The following is a 21447-nucleotide window of genomic DNA, read 5'->3' as shown; positions in this document are numbered from 1 at the left end:
TACTAATGTTTTCCCTCCTTTTCCAAGTATTGCACCAACTAGGTTTTCTGGCACTGCTATTTCAACTACATCCTTTGAGCCATCTGTGGATTTCTCTGTTCCTAGAATAGCGCTGGCAGCTAGAGGAGAAGCAGCTCCAAAATATCCATTAGTTGCAGCAGTAGCAGCAGCCAGGCTACCTAATGCAAATGTCCCCGCCGCACCACCAGCTGTACTGCCACTGGCGGAGGCTTCACTCGCATAGGTGGCCAACAAATTGGCTGCTGCTGCTGCTGGATTGGCACTGGCAGCTGCTGCAGCCAAAGCCCCAGTAGCTGCTGCCTGACTTAGGCCTAACCCTAAAGTATTGAGATTATATCCATAGCTGGCTAAGGTGTTAAGTGCAGAGGTGATGGCCACCAGGTCATTGCCTGTGAAGCCAGATAAAACTGCTGGAAAGGCTGCAACTCCAGCAAGGTTTGCATGTCCTAAGAGCCCTGCCGCAGCTGCAGCTGTTGGTAGTACTTCAGCAGTGTTTGCATAAGGAGATCCTGTTGGATTGGAATTGGCCACTGGACCTGTAACATTAGCATAACTGATATTGAGACAGCTGCCACTCTGTGGATCCTCTTGTATCTTCTGGATGATAAGTTCAACAGCTTTTCGGTTTTGTTCAGGTTCTCCGCTTACAGTAACAACCCTCTCTTGTAAGTTGATCCCATCAGGTTTCTGGGAAAGCTGCACCCATGCCCCTGACTGCTCCATTATAGCCTTGACTGTAGCACCTCCCTTCCCTATTATCAGACCTGCTGTGCTGTTGGGAACTATTATCTTTACCTGTAATTAAAAAAATATACATATGAATAATACTTCTGTTTTGCACATACAATATAGTTAAATTCTTTATTTCCCCTAATAAGTGGAAAAACTCAAAAGATTGTTATTTCCTTACAAATATAAGTTTGAATTAAGAATCAAGCTCATACTTTTAACTATTTATATGAATTCTGACATAAAATAGTATATGTCTTGAAAAATAGTGAAATACTTAGACAAATTGAAATTATATCAACAAAAGAAATAAATTTATTTTATAATACTTTTGTTCATGATTCATCAAATACTCAATAACACATTCAAATAAATTGTTGGTCATCATTCTATAATAACTCAACAGCATTTCTTTAAAAAAATACTTCAGTAAATTAACAAGCCTTTCAAGCCTTGGAAGAAAAAGTAATCGGACATGTATCTATTCCAATAGATTATTTTAAATTCATTATTTTTATAGTCATTATTTATTTATAAAAAAGATTATTCTGATATTTTCTAACAAAAATCCCATACTAGATTGTTATCCTTTATTCTCAATAAACTGCACAAATAATCTAGGATGAAAAAAAATAAGGAAACATGGGGATTTGTGTCAAATTTCAGGGAAAATAGTTTTCTGTACAATTTCTAATTTTTCTTAGCTAATGATTTAATCTGAAAAAAATATTGATATTGAGATAGCTTCTAATGGTTAAAAATCAGATTTTTGTGCAATTACATTTCAGTAAAAAAAAGTGTGATATCTGTATGCCACTTATATTTACATACCAATATCCCACTCTAATCAGAATAAAATATGCAAGTATGTTTTTTTTTAATTCAACATACTACTTGGGCTTGAGCCAGACAAGCATTTTCCAAGAGAAGAATGTTATTGAAGGGAATTCCTATAATGTAGGAAATTTCTGTGCCAAATATAATCTATGATTGCATTTGTTCAATTGTTAATCAATTGCATAGAATTTAGTGTTAAAATTAACTGATCTAGAATACTTACGTAGCGTATTGTATATCAATACACAACCATTATTTAAGATGTAGTTCAACACATGCTGAAATTGTATACAAATCATAAAATGGATCCTAATCGCTGTACTTATGACTAAGTTTCCCCTGAAAACAATAACACCTGAATTAATTAAGAACAAATCATTCTTATAATTTGTAAATGTGACTTAGCTCACTACATTGATCTAAACTAAGATTTTACTACTGTGGCTTTCTTCCATTTTAACACGTTTCCTACATCTTTTTAGCATGTTTTATGGATATCTCTTTCTCAATAGAATAATAATTTATGAAGTTTGTACACCACTTGACTTTCAATAACTCTTGACATCAAGGAAATATTAGGATGTTATTTTTCATAGTTAAGCTTGGGATAAATATTAATGTAGACAGAACAAATTGCATTTATTAAATGATGTCAGTACATGGTTCAATTTTTAAAGCGACACCGAAACTGGTCAAATATTCTCAAAGTACTACACTAATAGCAACACAGTGGCATTGGTGACCAGTCTGGATGAAAGACAGAGAGAACTCAGATACATACATAATTAATATATTTAATTGCTATTTCCTCACTATTCAACCTTATGTAATGTATTATCTCCATATAAATGTATTAATATGAACTTGGTTTCTCTATTCTTCCACCTATTTTGATACCTGAGCCAAAGGTGCACAATGGTGGGCAAAGAAAACTTTCAAGACCTACCAAAATTGCCAATAAACTGCACATTTTAACATAATAGAATAAAATATATGATTGGTACAGCAAATTATACCAATTATATTTGATATTAATTAAGTGAAAATGTAAAATAAAACCAAGTCAATGCAATGATTGGACTTTTTTCCTATTAATGTCACAGTTTGGTTCCTTTCTGCTATTCAGAGATTATTTTTTTGTACTTTGCTCAAAATTTTGCATAACAAAGGTGTATTTCCCCCCTAAAATGTTTACTTGATAGTATTAAAAAAGAAATTTAAATCAGTAAGTAAAATGTTAGCCCATTCAGGAGCCAAATATAGACATATCTGCTATAAATACCACGAATCCCTTGAATTAGTGAATTACATGTTTTGTTTATAAAACTCTATCTAATTTCCGTAAAAAAATATTTTCCTGTAATCTTTTCACTTCATTATTGGCTTTTCATGTTATTCCAGTTTTATGAAAACTTCTTTTGAAAGATAAAGTACACATGAGAAAGTACAGCAGAAAATCACAACATACATTAAAAACCTGGCCATTTCAGAATTTGAGATTTTTTTTAATGTGATTATTGAAGTGATTATTGAAGTCCTGTAATAATCTAATAGCTACCAATGCTTTGTAACATTTATTGTAGTATTCTTTGAAGACTGAATACAATGACATGCAGTAATTTATTTTTCATCTTATTTGCTTTATACAGTTCAGAATCTTGATTTTACTAATCAATATAATTTAATTAAAATTTATTGCCTATTCTTCATTACACAGAAATCTATAAACTGATTTTTAATGCATCTAATATTGACAATGATGTGTAGAAACCATTATTTAAAGAAAAGGGAATGAAGGATATTTTTTTAAGTCCAGGAGAATGATTTAAAAGCAATTTGGCAGATACCACCCTAATTTACTGTACTATAAAAGCAGGAGACATCACACAATCTGATTTGGAAGAGTCTTTAAAATCAGTCTCAATAAAAACAGTTTTAGTCTTCTTTTGGAATTGATTTCCTGATCTGGTCTATGTAGTGCAGGGGTGTCAAACTCGCAGGGCCACGTTGGTGTCATGTATGACGTATCATAACTTTCACCCCCTTCCCTAACCCAGGGGGTTGGAGTGGCCATGAGCCATGAGTTTGACAGCCCTGATATAGTGGAACTGTTACCAGCTAATTATGTTAACTTCTTCTAGAGAACATTTCTCTTAAGGATCACATTATTAGGTTTAGGATTTCCAAAAATTTGTAGAACCAAGTCTCTCCTACAGTATCTTATACTAGTATAGACTGGACGATAACCATGTCCTTATCTAAATAGAGACAGTTGTAAGCTATTGTTGTTTGAATGCTAACAATATTACTTCTAAATAATTTCTTTTGACCCCAAATGGAATTGTAGACAGCAAGTGCTCATTATTACATATTTTTTTTCTTTTAGACAGCTTTTGAGTTTTGTTCCAGATGGAATGTGGAACCCATGAAGTATTCTAAATTTTGTCCCAGAAATTCTAAGTAACCCTGTGCTCATTTTGAAATTAATCGCATGCTTTTTGTGTACCCTTATCTAGGATAGATACTTTTGGAGTAACATCATATGTAATCTACCATCACTACTATACAGAGCATTAAGATGGATTTGACTAACAAGGTGTGGATGCTGTGAAAGCCACAAAACAAGCAGGAGAAAGAAAGGAAGGGAGGAGGCCTTTTTCTGCAATTTATTAATTTAACCCTGGTGTTCTTTTCCGGGTCTGAGAGACTCATTTCGAATTTTGAGACCCTGTAAAAAAATTTCCCTGCATAACTGAAACTTGAAATTTCATGACTTTGGATATTTCAGGGTTTCTCTCTATGAGAATTTTTTTTGGGGGTGGGGGACTTAGTTCTTGCTGAAAAAATAAGTCACAAAACTTCTGTTCCGGGATCACCCTGAATGAAAATTATTCATTTTAGGTGCTTATCTTTGGTCAATTTGAAAACTTTTTTCACTTGGAAAGTAGTCTGAACATTTCTGCACACAATGATATGAAAATTGAACTGAGAAAAATAATTCTTATTTGTTTAGTTTGCTCATAAAAGGTGCCCCCCCTTTTTTGTGAACTTTTTTTCAATTTATAGATAGTTTAGCCTGCAAAATGCGTTCAATTTTACTACAGTTGGTGTGGGATTGGTAGTTTGAACATTTCTGAACATAAGAAAAATATAAATGAACTGAAAAAAATGATGCTTATTGGTAACATAACATATCATTATGTTCAGAAATGTTCAAACTACCAATCCCACACCAACTTTAGTAAAATCGAATGCATTTTGCAGGGAAAACTATCTATAAATTGAAAACAATTTCACAAAAAAGGGGGGGCAGGCTTTTATGAGCAAAATAAAAATATAAGCATTAATTCTTTAATTTCAATTTTCATTTCATTGTGTGCAGAAATGTTCAAAGTAGTTTCCAAGTGAAAACAGTTTTCAAAAAGACCAAATACAAGTCCCTAAAATGAACAATTTTTGGTCCGGGTCAAATAGTCCCGGGAACAGTACAAGTGTATAGTGTTATTGAACAGGGCATCAGGGTTAATTTATTGGATTTGGATTAAGCAGCTTTTTACTTTGGAAATTTATTATAAACTTTGAAAAATAATAGACCTTTCAAACTGTAGAAAGCTTTTTCCAACTGTGAAAAACAAATGTGCCTTTTACTGCATACATGTATGAAACAGCACTATCATTCAAATCCATGCAAAATGTTAAATTTCATATATTTAAGTAGAAATAATAAAAACAATGCATCAAAACTGTATTCCCACTGCCACCTCTGAATCTATAAAGAGATAGTGAAGGGGCATCTCATTTTGAATAATTTGATATCTACTTGAAAAGAAATATATCTTCTGCATGCATTGTACATTTTCATGATTTTGCACATTTTAGGCTTTTGCCCCCAAAATATATATATACAAATACTTTTTGCATAATAAGCATATTTTGACTAGCAAACACACACTATATTGATGCATAGTTTTAATATAATCTGTTATCTTCCATTTGTTTTTATCCCATGGTTTAAAGGCACTTTGTACTTCACACATTAATGTTTCAGAACTTTCAAATTGCATTTGCAAAGGCAACTGATGAGTTCTGAATTGCTCCATTTATGTGCTTCAATTTTTTATAATAATAAATGTGGCTGTCTGCACATTGAAATATACAAGAAGGCTGTGCAATATTTTGATTTTTATTCCAAAAAGCACTTCAGAGATGAAAATGAACAACTTGCCTACAACTTATTAAAGCAGCCACACAATTATTTGGGAAGATATGGAAACTGGCAGAAGCAGTTATAAAATTTTAAGGAAAGAAGTGCTACCCTGAGAAACTCCAGCCAAGTATTACATTTGTACTCTCATGTGTACTAACACACACTTTTTGAAATTGAATCCAAAGTACCGAAGCCCAATGTGCAATATATAAAACTAGCTGAATATCCATACTCCGCTATGAAACTATGTGATCGGACTTGATAAATCGACACTTAACAGCTTTAAAATTAATGAGTAGTTACAATCGGCCTCTCCTCTCCCTCCCTTATCCCACAGCAGCCTATCCTGTCCTATCTCCCTTCTCTGCCTCAGACTTGCCCTATAAAAACATTTCCTATCCTATCCTCGTCTCTCCGTCAGGCTTGCTCCACAGAATCCTCCCTTATCCTATCACCTTCTCTCCTTCAGCCTTGCCCCACAGAAGCCTCCCCTATCCTATCCCTTCTCTCAGCCTTGCCCCAGAGAAGCCCCCCCATCCTATCTCCTCTCCCTTATCCTTGTCTCACAGAATCCTCCCCTAACCTATTCCCTTCTTTCCCTCAGTCTTCCCCACAGAATCCTCCCTAATCCTATCGCCTTCTTTCCCTCAGTCTTCCCCACAGAATCCTCCCTAATCCTATTCCCTTCTTCCCCTCAGTCTTCCCCACAGAATCCTCCCTAATCCTATCGCCTTCTCTCCCTCATTCTTCCTCACAGAATCCTCCCCTATCCTATCCCTTCTCTCTCTCAGCCTTGCCCCACAGAAGCCTCCCCTATTGTATCCCATCTATTCTCTCCCTCAGCCTTGCCCCAGAGAAGCCTCCCCTATCCTATCCCCTTCTCTCCCTCAGCCTTGCCCACCAGAAGGCTCTTCTATTCTATCCCATTCTCTCCATTTTCAAGTTGGGAGGGGGAGTAGAACGTCTAAATACTTAGCATCAGAGCATGTTAATGATAATATACAAAATACTAATGCTCTGATAGTCATTTCAAAAAATCCTAGTGAGCACCTAGAAGCCAAGAGGGACATACATACCAAATTTCAAGTTTGTAGGCTGTACAGTTCTGGAGATTTCCTGATTCTGCATGATTAATTCACACATTTGGTAATACAAAATGTGATCAGATATGAAATATTGATATATAATACAGTGATCCCCCGTTTATTGCGTCCCCAACCATTGCGAACAGGGTACTTCGCTATTTTTCAACCCGGAAGTCAAAAATACCATCTACGCATGCGTGCCGGGCACGCATGCGTAGATGGCAGCGGCTTCCCTGGGTCTTCCCCCTCTTGCTGGCGTCAGCGAGGAGTTTCCCCACCGCCCACGCAAACTCCTCGCTGCCGCCCGCCCTTCGCCCGCCCACGCCGTTCATTCTCGCCGCTTTTGAGCTAAATCCGGGAGCGAATTCGCTCCCGGATTTAGCTCAAAACCGCCGATAGCAAGCGGCAAGGAACAGCTTGTCTCGGCGCTTTCGAGCTGTCAGCTCGAAAGCGCCGAGACAAGCCGTTCCTTGCCGCTTGGTATCGGCGGTTTTGAGCTGAAAACCGGCGGTTTTGAGCTCAAAACCGCCGATAGCAAGCGGCAAGGAACGGCTTGTCTCGGCGCTTTCGAGCTGACAGCTCAAAAGCGCCGAGACAAGGCGTTCCTTGCCGCTTGGTATCGCCGGTTTTGAGCTCAAAACCGCCGGTTTTCAGCTCAAAACCGCCGATAGCAAGCGGCAAGGAACGCCTTGTCTCGGCGCTTTCGAGCTGACAGCTCGAAAGCGCCGAGACAAGGCGTTCCTTGCCGCTTGCTATCGGCGGTTTTGAGCTGAGTCCGGAAGCGAATTCGCTTCCGGACTCAGCTCAAAACCGGCGATACCAAGCGCCCCCCGGACCCCCAACCCGGGTTTGGGGGGCTGCTAGGAAGCCCTCCATGCCGGCGGCAAACAGCCGCCCCGCCCCCAATCTTCGGCTCCTCGCTAGCGCTGTGGGAGTAAAAACACCGTCTGCACATGCGCAGACGGTGTTTTTACTTCCGCATCGCTACTTCGCGAAAACCCGCTCGTTGCGGGGGCTCCTGGAACGTAACCCTCGCAACGAGCGGGGGATCACTGTATTACCCAAACATTCATTTAAGTTTAAAAACATTCAGTATAATAAAAGTATTTTAAACATCCTAGAATTAAAATATGACGTTGGCATAATTTTCTACTTATGAGAATATATTTTTATTATTCCAACATTAATAGAAAGTTGTGGGGCAGTTGGCTACGTCAGAAATCAGTTCTTGGAAGTTTAAACTGTACTCTATGGGAGGTGAAATGTGGTTTTATTTATTTTATGTGATGGCAAGTTGTGTTACACTACTGACTGAAGCTGACACTTTTCCCTATAGGCTTAATGCTACTGACATTAGAGGACAGATTTCAAAGTGGGTAGAAACAAGCAGTTTACAGCAAGCTCTCTCTCTTAGGACTTTCCCCACTTACTTACTATCTCTGGGCTATAAGCTAGCAAAGGCCACACTCAAGGAACATTTGTTTGACATAAATGGTAAAACAGTTGCTGGTAATGCTACTCATGTATCGATTGGTTAGATTTTGTTCCTTTGTAAGAGAAATTGTTTTTCCCCCACCTCCTAAACTGCATTATTAGGAAGGATACTACATATTTCTGCCCTTTTTTAAAAAAATGGATAACTAGGGCAAGATTGGTACATTTAGTATAAGACTGGTGAAAATATTTAGGCTACACTGGTAGCATATTTTAAAATACTGACTGGCTAAGAAGCCAAAAGGGTTTAAATGTCATTGTTTGTCCTCTGAAGAAAACTTGAGAGAGAGTGTTCTTTGTGATGAGACGATGCAATTTTAGTTGCTAAAGTAATTTTTAATAAAAGTGGATGCTCAAAAAATCTTTAATCCATTTTTAAACAAGAATGTCATTATACTGTACTCTGAAACCAGCAATATCTGTTGTCATTCTCCCAACGAATGCATTAACAACCTTTTCTCAGAACTACTGAAAATCTTAAAAACAATATAGTACAAGTTTCTAGAAAATGATGCCTGTCATGATTTTTTTTAAAAAAACCCTGATTCTCTAGCAAACTCATTCTATTAATTTTATTGCTGCTTTGTGGCATTCGTGGTGGCACAATCTATTTGTAAAAGTTATGCTCTATTTCAACCAAAAATAAATTAGATTAACAGCAATTTCATCATAGATATGGCCTATATTCATTCCAGCAAATTATTTAAAATGGTTCTCTTTGACTATCAAAGTTTTTGATGAATAAAACATTAAAACCTGAAGAGTTGTTTATAGATTCATTTTCTTGTTTAAAAAGAACTACATAGTGAATAGTATTTTTACCAATTGAAGTTCCTTTATTTGTGATCCAACTAGATCATACACAGCAAGGGCCAACGTTTAGATTTGTGTAATTCTGGGAATTATAAGTCTTAGAATTTTCAAATTTCAAATTTGTAGACCCCTGATATAGGTAAGATTATCAAGAACAGAACAGAAAATGGTCTTGAACATTGTAATCAAAAGAGATCATTAACAGTTCTTTATTTATGAGTCACGGTGATGCAGTGGTTAGAGTGCAGTACTTCTGCTGCCTCCAATTTGGCAGTTCAAATCTCACCAGGCTCAAGGTTGACTGAGCCTTCCATCCTTCCGAAGTGGATAAAATGAGTACCCAGATTGTTGGGTGGCAATATGCTGACAGTGTAAACTACTTAGAGATGGCTATAAAGCACTGGAAAGTGATATACTGTATAAGTCTAAGTGCAACTGCTATTGCTAAAGTGAAATGAGTATGCTTATTTATTTATCCAGCTAGAGAACAAGTAAAGTTTTTATTAATTAAATGGTTCATAAATTTTATGGTGTTTTAAATTTAAATGAATGCAAACTTTTTAAAGGTTCTTCCTTGTGAGTTAAGGGAATACACATAAATTAAAGGAATAGTTTAGTGATCATTAGCCTGATTGCTAATGATTTTACAAACTGTCTGCATTAGAAAATATGACATTAATTTCTCTTGTTAGTTCCATGATAGCTTCAAAAATATCTACTTACAATTTTAAATATTTGATAATGAAGAGTTGCTATACCCACCTCCATTTTTTTTTTTTTTGCAAAAGAGCTTGTTGGGTAGATAAGTGATTTATGAAGGGAAAGAGTATCAATAGATAACCTAGAATATTTTCCATTCATTTGAGAATGAAAAAAGTCAATACTGTTTTCCATAGATACAAAAAAATCCATTATTTATTAGTAATAGCTAGAGAAAATGCATATGTGCAGTTTTCCTCCTACCTTAATTAACCAAGAAACATAAAAGCATGCATTTTGTAGGATTTGATTTAAGAATGAAATATTCATAATATTTACTGTTTGGGAAAGTATTTCTGTTTTTAGGAAACTTGAAAGAAAGTGAATTAACAATTATTTTATCACAGCACAAGAATTAAAGGAATTTAACTTGCTTTAATTTTAAAAGTATTAAATTGTGTGGGAAAAGTACTATTTTCTATTGTCTCTTAAGATTCTCTCCTCATAATACTTAATATCAAAGGCAGAAAAAAATACTGGATCTCGAAGTTAGGGGCCAATTTGAGCCAATGATTTACAGATCCAGTGACCTTGTGACTTGTTTAGAAACCATTACTTACCTATTCCATCCATTACATAGATTTATTCCCTGCTAAGCACAAACACACAAAAACAACTGGGATGTATTCTAGGCCTACTTGCATCTCTCTAGCAGATGTCTAGCAAGGCAATGGAGATGAACATTTTGCACACTATAATATCAAAACACTTTCTAAAAAAGTAAAATGTCCTGTGCTCATAAACTCATTTTAAAATATGCATCTATATTTGAAAATATATTTCTATTGTGATTCTAAGCTCTTCAATGAAGGCTTTCAAAATGAATAATACGTTTGCTATTATTGTTTATGGTTAATATGATAAATCAATTTACACACACACACACACACACACACAGAATTACTGAGTCACTAGTGCAATCTTTTTTAAAAAATGAAATCATTTTTAAAAAATCTTATTTTTTTTTTAAAAAATCAGCATTTTACAAACATTTCATAAATTTTAGTTTCTGTATCTTGTTTTTTTTCACAAAATAAAATGAAAGCAACATAGCAAAAAATGTGATAATCCCTTTAGGGATAAAGTGATACAAACAGTATTACACATAATAATTGTTGGTTGCTGTTCTGTCACTGACCCAATATAACAGTGAAGCTTATGGGAATGAAAGATAAGAGAAGTTGATGAACAAGAATAAGAAAACTTATAAAAGGCTATTCTGAGTATTCCAGTAATAGGCAGATATTGAAATTAACTAATTCAGACCTTGTTTGAGGCTCATCCCCTCTCTTCAAATTTTCATCAATTGAAGAGATCTAACTAATGCTTTTTTCTGCCTAAATTAAAGTCCTCTCCCTTACTTAACTGCACTAAGAATTTAATGAACTCTATATTTTTTCTTTTAAATTTATCCTTACTCTTTGACATTTATCTCTATTTCTTTTCCATATCAGTAACTGAAAATGTATAGCGATCTGTAAAATTTTACAATGAATTTTCCTTCTTGTTTTTTCAGTAATGGCATCCCTTTCATGTCAATAGCACAACATAACAAAACAGTGTCTATGTGATTTGTTGAATTTTGGCAGAACATAAAGACGTAGTATTGTGTGTAAATAAATAATATAATAGAGCAAATATGTTGGCCATAAGAATGGTTCTGTAACATAGTTACAATATTGAGAGTTTCCTCTACAGTTGCAGTTGAAAAGGGCCTTGGATGGATTGGATGAGCCTTTTGATATGAAAGGCCCAAATTTTGCACATTCTCACATGCAGCTATTGCAGCTATTTCAGACAAATGAATGGTAATTTTGTCTAATATAATAACAATATATCTATCTGTTCTCTCTGTGTTCTCTGTTCTCTCTCTGGAAAAGATGAGCTGGGTGGGTGGTTAATTTCAGCATATTGCCTATAATTATTGATCAAAATGCTTCCCTTTGAGTCACTTCATACACACAAGAGATCTTATCTACCCCCTTATCTACCCCCCGGTTTGACTGTAAGCAATTCAGATTCTTGTAGAAAGCAAAAGCTTGCAACAAAACGTTATTATTTTGAATTGTCTAAACTTCCTGATTTTCTTGTGCTTGATAGCAAGTCACTAGCTCCCTTTCTTCATTTATACCACTACTGGAAATTGCTCGGTATGAAGATTTCCTGAAAACAGCAGGAGGAAAATAGACAAAAAAAATTCTGGATCTATTCCAGCTACACTCCCCATAAGGAATCCTTACAATCAACAGTTTGCTAGACATATTTTTTTATACTTGCTATAGTTGATACTGTTTTGTTTAGGAAGCGATCTGTAAATTACATTGCTAAGGTTTGCATCCCAGAATGTGGCATATAAAAATTGTAATAGTAAATATAATGTTTTGCCTAAAATAGTTACTATATTACCATTTACTGTAGAAAAGTTGAACATCTTTAGTTTAGTGTTACATTAAACATAAAAATGAATACCTAAAAATAGCCTATGTTTCACTTACAAGTTTAAAAAAACCCCAAAAGTCTCATTCTGTGAGACTTTTGGGGTTTGACAATACAGTTTGACAATAATGTATTTATGAATGTTAAAAAAGAATGAACCTTATTTTATATTTAATAGGATGTACAGTGGTACCTCAAGACCCGAACCCCTCGTCTTACGAACAACCCGAGATACGAACCCGGGGTTCAGAAAATTTTTGCCTCTTCTTACGAACTTTTTTCGCCTTACGAACCCGCCGCCGCTGATCGGTTTTTGTGATCTGCGGCTCTGTCGGCAGGTCGGGAGGCTTCAACTGAGGTGGGGAATCCCAATAGGGAATTCCAGGGGCGGAGCTCTGACATCACGGAGACATCCTTCCTCGCCAGCCAAAACGTGGACTCCAGGAAGGTCTCCGTGACGTCAAAGGTGTGGGAGGGGAGAGAGAACCATGCGTCAGAGGAGCTCTCCAAAGCCGCCCCATCTGGCTGCCACTTTCCCCTCTTGCCCTTAGCTTCCTCCGCTTGGAAGTGAGACGAGGAAGCATCGGGCGAGGGGATTTCCCCAATCTCGCTGTCAAAATGTGTCCGTGGGAGACCCAGCCATCCATCGCCCACTGCCCCCTCCTGCCAGAAGCCCGCAAAGAGCCAAAGCTGGGTGTGGAGAAAGGTGAAAATTTCAGCTCCTGGATGGACCGGAGAGCCTGGACACGCCACCTTCCTGCCCGCCCACACTGCTGATCGCCCTCCCACCTTCCGCCAACAGCGCCTGTCCCACCCTCTCCAAGAGCTGCACCGAGACCGCCCGGGAGCCACTGCTTCCAGGAGGGTTCCCCTCGCTAGCCTCCTCTAGATCTGCCGTTCAAGGCTTTGGTAACTTTGGAGGATCCCTGCCCAGCACACGCGCGCTCTCCCGGCACAACTTGCCCAGTGGATTTTTTTCCACCTCTCACGATCCCTCCAATGCCCCAACCTGCGGGAGGAGGGGGTTGGTTCCCCACACGGGAGCCACCCAAAGGCGAAATATGATTTGAAAAGCTGTGGTGTGCAAAGAGCTTGGGGAGAGTGTAACTTGGTAACGTGGGGAAGAGGAGGAAGAGCCGGGCCGGGAGGAGGAGGAGTGGGAGGAAGGCAAGATCTGCTCCCAACACCCGTTGGGAACGAGCAAACCAAGGGTCCTCAGCCAAGTCTTCTGAAAGAGACCGAGCTTTATGCAATCTCTCTTGGAATTAAAGGAGCGGGCGCCCGTACACAAAAAGAGGCGCTAGAAACGCATGCTCAGTATCGGAGCTTCTTTTCCTGAGCCCGAGATATCAAGGAAGAGATTTGGAGGTGGGGGTGGAGGTGCGTGTGTGAAAGAGAGAGAAAGGAGAAGGATCCTTTCTCAGAGTCCACAGAGATCTATAGGCTGATGCTTCTTTTATAAAAGAATCGGGGGGGGGGGGCTGGCAATGAAAAGAATCCAGAGTCCTTGAATAAAAGTCAAAGCTTTCTGTTCAGAGGAACAGAAACCCAATCCCTTCGCTAGAAACACACGCTGAGAGTTTTGGTAGGGGCAAATTGTTTATTCGGAAAGGGACTGGTTTCCTCAGGGCTTTGAAAAAGTTACGATCTGAAGTTGATTGTCTCGAAATGCTTGGATTGGTAAATCGCCTTCCCTGGTTCCTTTTAAGTCCTTTGTTGCTTGAGAGAGAGAGAGAGAGAAAGAGAGAGAGAGAGAGAGAGAGAAAGAAAGTTACAAAAACTCAGGGGAGGGGGCTGGAGAGAAACACTCCCCACAAAACTTCCTCCCCTCCTTCTTTTTTATAGTGAAACCGGAGTGAGGGAATATTGGATCGAACAGAAAAGTGGGGAAAAGCACAATCTCTTCGCTAGAAACAGGATTGGGAAAACCTGATGAGGAAATTGGGCGGGGTTTTCAAAGGGGGGTTACAGCACTTAAAGAAGCTTTGCAGAGCCCAATGTGCGGGGGGGGGAGGACACTTCAGCTGGGAAGTCTTTTTTTAAACCTGATTGGGGGGGAGAGCTCAACAGCACAGCCACATTGTTACTGCACGACTGGTTTCATGGACAATGTAGTTCCCACCGAAGGGATCACGCCGCCCTCTGCCAAGGGATGGAGTCTGAGGACTACTGTTCCCAGCATGCTCCTGGCTGGAAGGACGAGGCAGCTCAAGAAGGCTCGCCAAAACACAGCAATGTTTCTCCGTTACATCAAAAGGGGAATGTTTGGCAAGCTGATGGTGGAACAAGCGAAAGTTCTCCCTTCATGACCCTCTTTTCCCCACTTTTCTGTTCGATCCAATATTCCCTCACTCCGGTTTCACTATAAAAAAGAAGGAGGGGAGGAAGTTTTGTGGGGAGTGTTTCTCTCCAGCCCCCTCCCCTGAGTTTTCGTAACTTTCTTTCTTCCTCTTTCTTTCTTTCTCTTTCTCTCTCTCTCTTTTTCTTTCTCAAGCAACAAAGGACTTAAAAGGAACCAGGGAAGGCGATTTACCAATCCAAGCATTTCGAGACAATCAACTTCAGATCGTAACTTTTTCAAAGCCCTGAGGAAACCAGTCCCTTTCCGAATAAACAATTTGCCCCTACCAAAACTCTCAGCGTGTGTTTCTAGCGAAGGGATTGGGTTTCTGTTCCTCTGAACAGAAAGCTTTGACTTTTATTCAAGGACTCTGGATTCTTTTCATTGCCAGCCCCCCCCCCCCGATTCTTTTATAAAAGAAGCATCAGCCTATAGATCTCTGTGGACTCTGAGAAAGGATCCTTCTCCTTTCTCTCTCTTTCACACACGCACCTCCACCCCCACCTCCAAATCTCTTCCTTGATATCTCGGGCTCAGGAAAAGAAGCTCCGATACTTTAGCGTGTGTTTCTAGCACCTCTTTTTGTGTACGGGCGCCCTCTCCTTTAATTCCAAGAGAGATTGCATAAAGCTCGGTCTCTTTCAGAAGACTTGGCTGAGAACCCTTGGTTTGCTCGTTCCCAATGGGTGTTGGGAGCAGATCTTGCCTTCCTCCCACTCCTCCTCCTCCCGTCCCGGCTCTTCCTCCTCCTCCCCACGTTACCAAGTCACACTCTCCCCAAGCTCTTTGCACACCAGAGCTTTTCAAATCATATTTCGCCTTTGGGTGGCTCCCGTGTGGGGAACCAACCCCCTCTTCCCACAGGTTGGGGCATTGGAGGGATCGTGAGAGGTGGAAAAATATCCTCTGGGCAAGTTGTGCCGGGAGAGCGCGCGTGTGCTGGGCAGGGATCTTCCAAAGTTACCAAAGCCTTGAACGGCAGATCTAGAGGAGGCTAGTGAGGGGAACCCTCCTGGAAGCAGTGGCTCCCGGGCGGTCTCGGTGCAGCTCTTGGAGAGGGTGGGACAGGCGCTGTTGGCGGAGGGTGGGAGGGCGATCAGCAGGGTGGGCGGGCAGGAAGGTGGTGTGTCCAGGCTCTCTGGTCCATCCAGGAGCTGACATTTTCACTTTTCTCCACACCCAGCTTTGGCTCTTTGCGGGCTTCTGGCAGGAGGGGGCAGTGGGCGATGGATGGCTGGGTCTACCACGGACACATTTTGACAGCAAGATTGGGGAAATCCCCTCTCCCGATGCTTCCTCGGCTCGCTTGTCCCCACTCTGTTCTCCTCCACTTCGTCCGCCCACCGCTTTTTAAAAAAACTTAAAGTTTTGGATTTTCCTAATGGGCTTGCACGCATTATTCACTTTTCCATTGATTCCTATGGGAAACATTGCTTCGTCTTACGAACTTTTCACCTTACGAACCTCGTCCCAGAACCAATTACGTTCATAAGACGGGGTATCACTGTATTACGTTAGATTTCCTAATTCTATATTTAATAGTATGATACCTGATGTATCAAATACAAGGAGCCTCCAAATCTTGATTAATATGAAGTAATATTTAACATTATTAAATATTAACTATTTAATTATTGCTTCTATATTACCTGAGACACAACATGCTGAAATTGCTGCTGGAATATATTACCAAAAGAAAACACTGTAACCATTAAATATTGTGAAACATTGCAAGGATAGTTGTTTCTATGGAGAACAAATACTAATATTGTCCAAGACATGATTAATCTCATTTCTTGGATTCATGTTTTTAAATTCAATTTTAAATTCAATTAAAAATTGCAATTAAGTTGCAATTTTTGCTCAAGTGTTTTCCCTACTTACTTAGTACTTGCCAATAAAGGAATTCAGGATTGAATTACAAATTGGTGGTCTCTGAGTTTGGTTGTTTTCGTGAAGATCTTTCTAGGTAACATCATCAGTACTATTATAGTGTATATGACGTTACAGTACTAGCACTGATTTTACCTAGTTTGGGTAATGAAACATCTGCAAGAAAACAACCAAGCTAAGAAAGCACCAAAAATCCCTTAGTATTCGTGCTTTTCTATTCTCTGTCAACATCATACACACTTTTGACCTCCAGATTAATTCTTTTTCTCATTGATTACACTCTTTTTTCACAACTTATTTTTCTGTAATTTTTTTTCTCATGTACCATAATCACTTCTGACCATCTCTTCATATAACACAATAAAACTTACCATCATGATGCAAATATGAATGAAGAAACCTTAATCTAGGAAAAGAAATAGTTAACAAAAAAAATTAATAGCCAATTTCTAGATGAATTGGAGTCCTGATAGGAGGAGATCATTCCTTTGTGGGCTCTTCCTGTCTACAAAGGATAATGATTCTCAAAGATATCACTTTTCTTTCCCCAGTTCCCATTTCTTCTACTATTAATTTGGATGAGGTGAGAACAAAAAGTTTAAGCTGCAATTATTTAAAGACAAAAATAATTACATCTCAATTAATGTAAGCACTTGAGATAAAACAAGACAATTTATGAAGATTGAAATAGAGCAGAATTATTCTTGAAAGCAAAGTCAAATGATCTCATGAAGATATTTTAGCCTTATAAGTGAAGTCCTGGGATTATCTCTATAATCATTATTTCATTCTCTAAATTAATATTCATAAAAAACGTTTAGTTTTGTTGTCTTCTGTTTTTACCATGTTACTATATTGTATCAGATTTTAGGATTTATATAATTACAAAAACATTGATACAGAAGTGCGTTGGCATCCTTCGGTCTTGAAAGACCATGGTATTGTGCTCCGGACTCCCCAAAGCACGAAGCCTGAGTAGGTTAGTATGGAGGATAGACTGTTACCCAAGCAGCAGATCCCTCCTCTCCACCTCTTTGAAATAATCCAATGGAATGGCAAAGGCCAATATAATTGGTTTCAGCTACGTCGCAGGAGTTATCAGAACGTAGCTGTACACAGTCAAAAATTGCTTCTGGGACTCCGGCTCTATATTCTGACTCAAGGTTTACTCCTGAAGCCTTTTCCAATGACGGATATAGCCACAAGGCAGTGGAGGTTTGCAGTCAGAGTTTCCCTTCTCCTAGTGATAGGCCAGGACAGCTTTTGTGTTTTGCCCTGCTGTTAGCATGCTACATTTCTTGCAGAGACTGCCTTTATCTTTGTCTTTGACTACCGTTGTCCTATTCTAGTAGGTTTCATCCACTCAGTCAGCCGGAATCTGTCTTCACATGCCCGGGATAGACAAGTCCTTATCTCCCAAAAGTGAATGACACATCGACTACTCTCAGCATGGTTTGGACTGCCTGTCGAACATGTTGCCCAAGGTGTGGCTGCTGCACATGCTACAACTAGTAGGAGCCACAAGTGAGAGCTGAGTGACAGGTGGGGACCAAAGGTGAACGAGCTGCCCCAAATGTGCTGCCGTAAAAGGACATGACATGCCCCTACACCAGAGGTGCTAACCCTCCCTGAGCACTCCGTACTGATGTATAAAAATATTAAATGATAGTCATAAAATATTTCTCTCTCATGTAAAATTTAGAAAAAACTCTAAATTGGTGATCATAAAAATATTTGTATTTCTCTCTTTTATAATGTAGCTATTTCATGACCATGACTGGTAAAATTTAATTGTACTTATTTTATTTATTTTTTATTTATTTATTGGATTTGTATGCCACCCCTCTCCATAGACTTTAACTTAGTTAAAGCCTTCTATTTGTTTTCTTCATACTGTAATATAGAAGGACTTGGTAGATCTACTGAGAGAACCAGATATGCAATGGCAGATGAGAGATACTCTAACAGTAAAGAATGTTTTGAAGAAGGTGTGGTTCTGATATCATTTGTGCTTGTATGAAGTGATTATCTGCTCCAATAGTGTGTGCATTAGCCAACTGAGCCTTATTTCATTTATTTGTTGCACATCATTAACTTTGAACAATTTAAAGATTTCCTAACATCAGGGCTGCTAATATCTTTTTCTTGGCAGATTTTAAGACACAAGAAGCATGCAATTAGATGTGTTAAATACCATGTTATTAATACTTATAAAAGAGCAGCTGAATAATTTATTAAAATGTAAGTCAGAACTTTCCAAGTTTCTTTCTATACTGATTTAGTTATTTTATTAATTATTGTACTATACTAGGCTGCTAAGTTGGCTGATTGGAACACTTGGAATTCTGAGAATCTTCTGCTTACTTTCTCACAAAATTAGGATGTTATGAATAGAAGAGTTACATAACAATAATTGATCAAATTGCTATCATTTTCTGTAGCCTTACAGTCACTTTGCTGCTTTCCATCCAAAGTAAGCAGAAAGTATAGGCGCAGAATGCAAATAGTCACAAACTAATGAACACAAATGGGATGGAATTTCTGTTATTAATGATGCGGTTGTAGAGTGAGATGCCATGTGATTGCATCACTTGACTAGTAATGTTTAAGAATTGCAAGTCATCAATGTAGTATCCAAACCAATGCAAACCTCCTAAACCCAAAGGTCACTAAGGTGAGCGATTGTCTCCATTTTCCCCCATAAACTATTTTCTTACCCTCTCTGCCCTTTTGTCTGTCCTACATTCAAGAAGTCCATTAATAATCTGTGGCTGCTTGCCACATTCTGGGAAACTGCAGCCATCTCAGCACTGTCCAGTCCCAGCCACAGTCACAATATAGGGGTACACTCTTGGAGTATCCTGACACTCTAAGAACCCAGCAGACCCCAGCTGACTTGTGCTCCACTGCCTCAGTGGTCCTTTGATCTCTTATTAATTGTGCCAATGATGAGGTGTGCCCAACCTGGCTGCTGAGTCAAAATGGAATTGGGCTCCACATTATTTGGGAGTGGGGGGACCTCCATAGTTGCAGTGTTGAACATAGTTAAACATAGTTCAGATAATATATATATTAGGTGCATCAATACTTGATTTGAAATTTATATTCAAAGTGCGTTCATTATTAATTCCTCATTAAACTACAATGATATTAAATGGGGGGGAGACGAAAACTTTGCCTTAGGTCTAGCAATGACTTGCATTAAGAAGTGGAAAAAATACAGGTTTGCAGATAACACTCAAATGGATAGCATAGTTAATATTCTAAAATTAAAAATAATTTTAAAAGGTTATGCCAGTGGATTGAAAGTCATAGAATAAAAACAGAGACAAATATAAAGAGAAAAAAAATTACATGAACTGAGCTTGGTAATAGTATGTGTGAAAAGCTTAGAATTGTGATTAATTACAAGCTTAATATGAGTCAGCAGTATGATGGGCCTGAAAAAAAAGCACATTTCCAATTTAGAATGCATCAATTGAAATATAATTTCAAAATGACAAGGAGAAATTGTTTCACTTTATTCCCCTTTCATCAGAGAAAGTCAAAAAATTTGATCAAAGAAGTAAAAATAAATAAATAAACTGAAGACAGATTGAAAGAACTGTGAATGTACTGTAGTGCATGGCTGGTGATGGTGCTTTTGGGCAACATGACAATAATATATGATGGTGTGTTTTCTTTTGTTCCAGAGGAATAATGGATTTAGCTATAGATAGACAGACTATGAGTATTACGAAAAATCCATAATAATAACAGCAGTTTAATAATAACTGAATTTATTAAAGGAACTGGTTTCTTCTATTCTTCAATAATGATTATGAAGACGCTGGAGAATTATCTATGAAAAATGCTTTTATTTCTTGAACTGATCAGGAGGTCTTTGGTCCCTATAAACTCTGTCCCCAAATGTTTTCAGCACACTATTTTATTAAGGAATGATCTGGCATTAAATAACAGTACCATAAGATGTGTTGATTCATTATAAGGGTTAATACTAAAGCTTTGAAGTTTATGTGCATACATTCAGAACAAATACAAGAATATACTACTCATGCATTGAATCATTATTTGAGAGATTACTGATAGGAAAAAAAATGAGGCCACTTATTCAGATGACATTTGAAATGAATTAAACAAAGTCATTAATAATGAATCTACCAGGGGCTAAGCTTTTATGATAACAGCATAGTGAGTTTTCAGATTCAAAGGCAGCAAGGCATAGTAAAATACAAAATAAATATTATATTTTGATTATACTCATGAGGTTTCTTTATAAATTAGATGTGGCATTGTACAAATCAGTACATTAGATTTTAAAAAATAAGAATTACTGCATTTCAGCTGAATAACTTTTTATATATTTTTATTGTAATAACAATAATCTATTTTCTTATTAAGAATTCAAGTTTCATCCATAATCTGAGTATAAATTTTGGCAACTAGCTTTGATAAAGGGAAAAAAAGCAACAATTTAAATAAGAGTTAGAAGAATATATCAGAGTTGTAACTGTTCCACATTATAGATAGAAATCACTCCCCCCACCCAGTTTATTATTTTTTAATAAACATATCAATGCATGGACAATGTGGCACCTGTGTATCGTACATTCTAATACAAATAAAACTAATAAAGTTAATCACAGTTATTACATTAAACCAACGTATGTATTTCTCATACTTTACACTCACTTCGAAGAGTGTCAGTCTTCGAAGAAGGGTGGCATACAAATCTAATAAATAATAATACACATTTATATTGAGATGCAATCTATCATTATTCAATTATTCCATATTTTCTCATTATTGCTTTTATTTTGTTATATAAAAGT

General features: G+C 37.8%; 1 protein-coding gene across 2 annotated transcripts in view; it reads right to left on the bottom strand.

Moving 5' to 3' along the window:
* The window catches only part of NOVA1 (NOVA alternative splicing regulator 1), a 180456-nt gene that overhangs the window by 2279 nt on the left and 156730 nt on the right, over positions 1 to 21447 (bottom strand). For both annotated transcript variants that reach the window (XM_070756150.1, XM_070756159.1), the window contains exon 5: positions 1 to 816. This exon is cut by the window's left edge and continues 2279 nt beyond it. In XM_070756150.1, coding sequence (XP_070612251.1) covers positions 1 to 816 — 816 coding nt within the window. The remainder of the gene's footprint in view (positions 817 to 21447) is intronic.

Source organism: Erythrolamprus reginae, chromosome 1 (genome assembly GCF_031021105.1).
Source record: "Erythrolamprus reginae isolate rEryReg1 chromosome 1, rEryReg1.hap1, whole genome shotgun sequence".
Lineage (NCBI taxonomy): Eukaryota > Metazoa > Chordata > Lepidosauria > Squamata > Dipsadidae > Erythrolamprus > Erythrolamprus reginae.
This window is presented reverse-complemented; position numbering and strand designations above follow the sequence as displayed.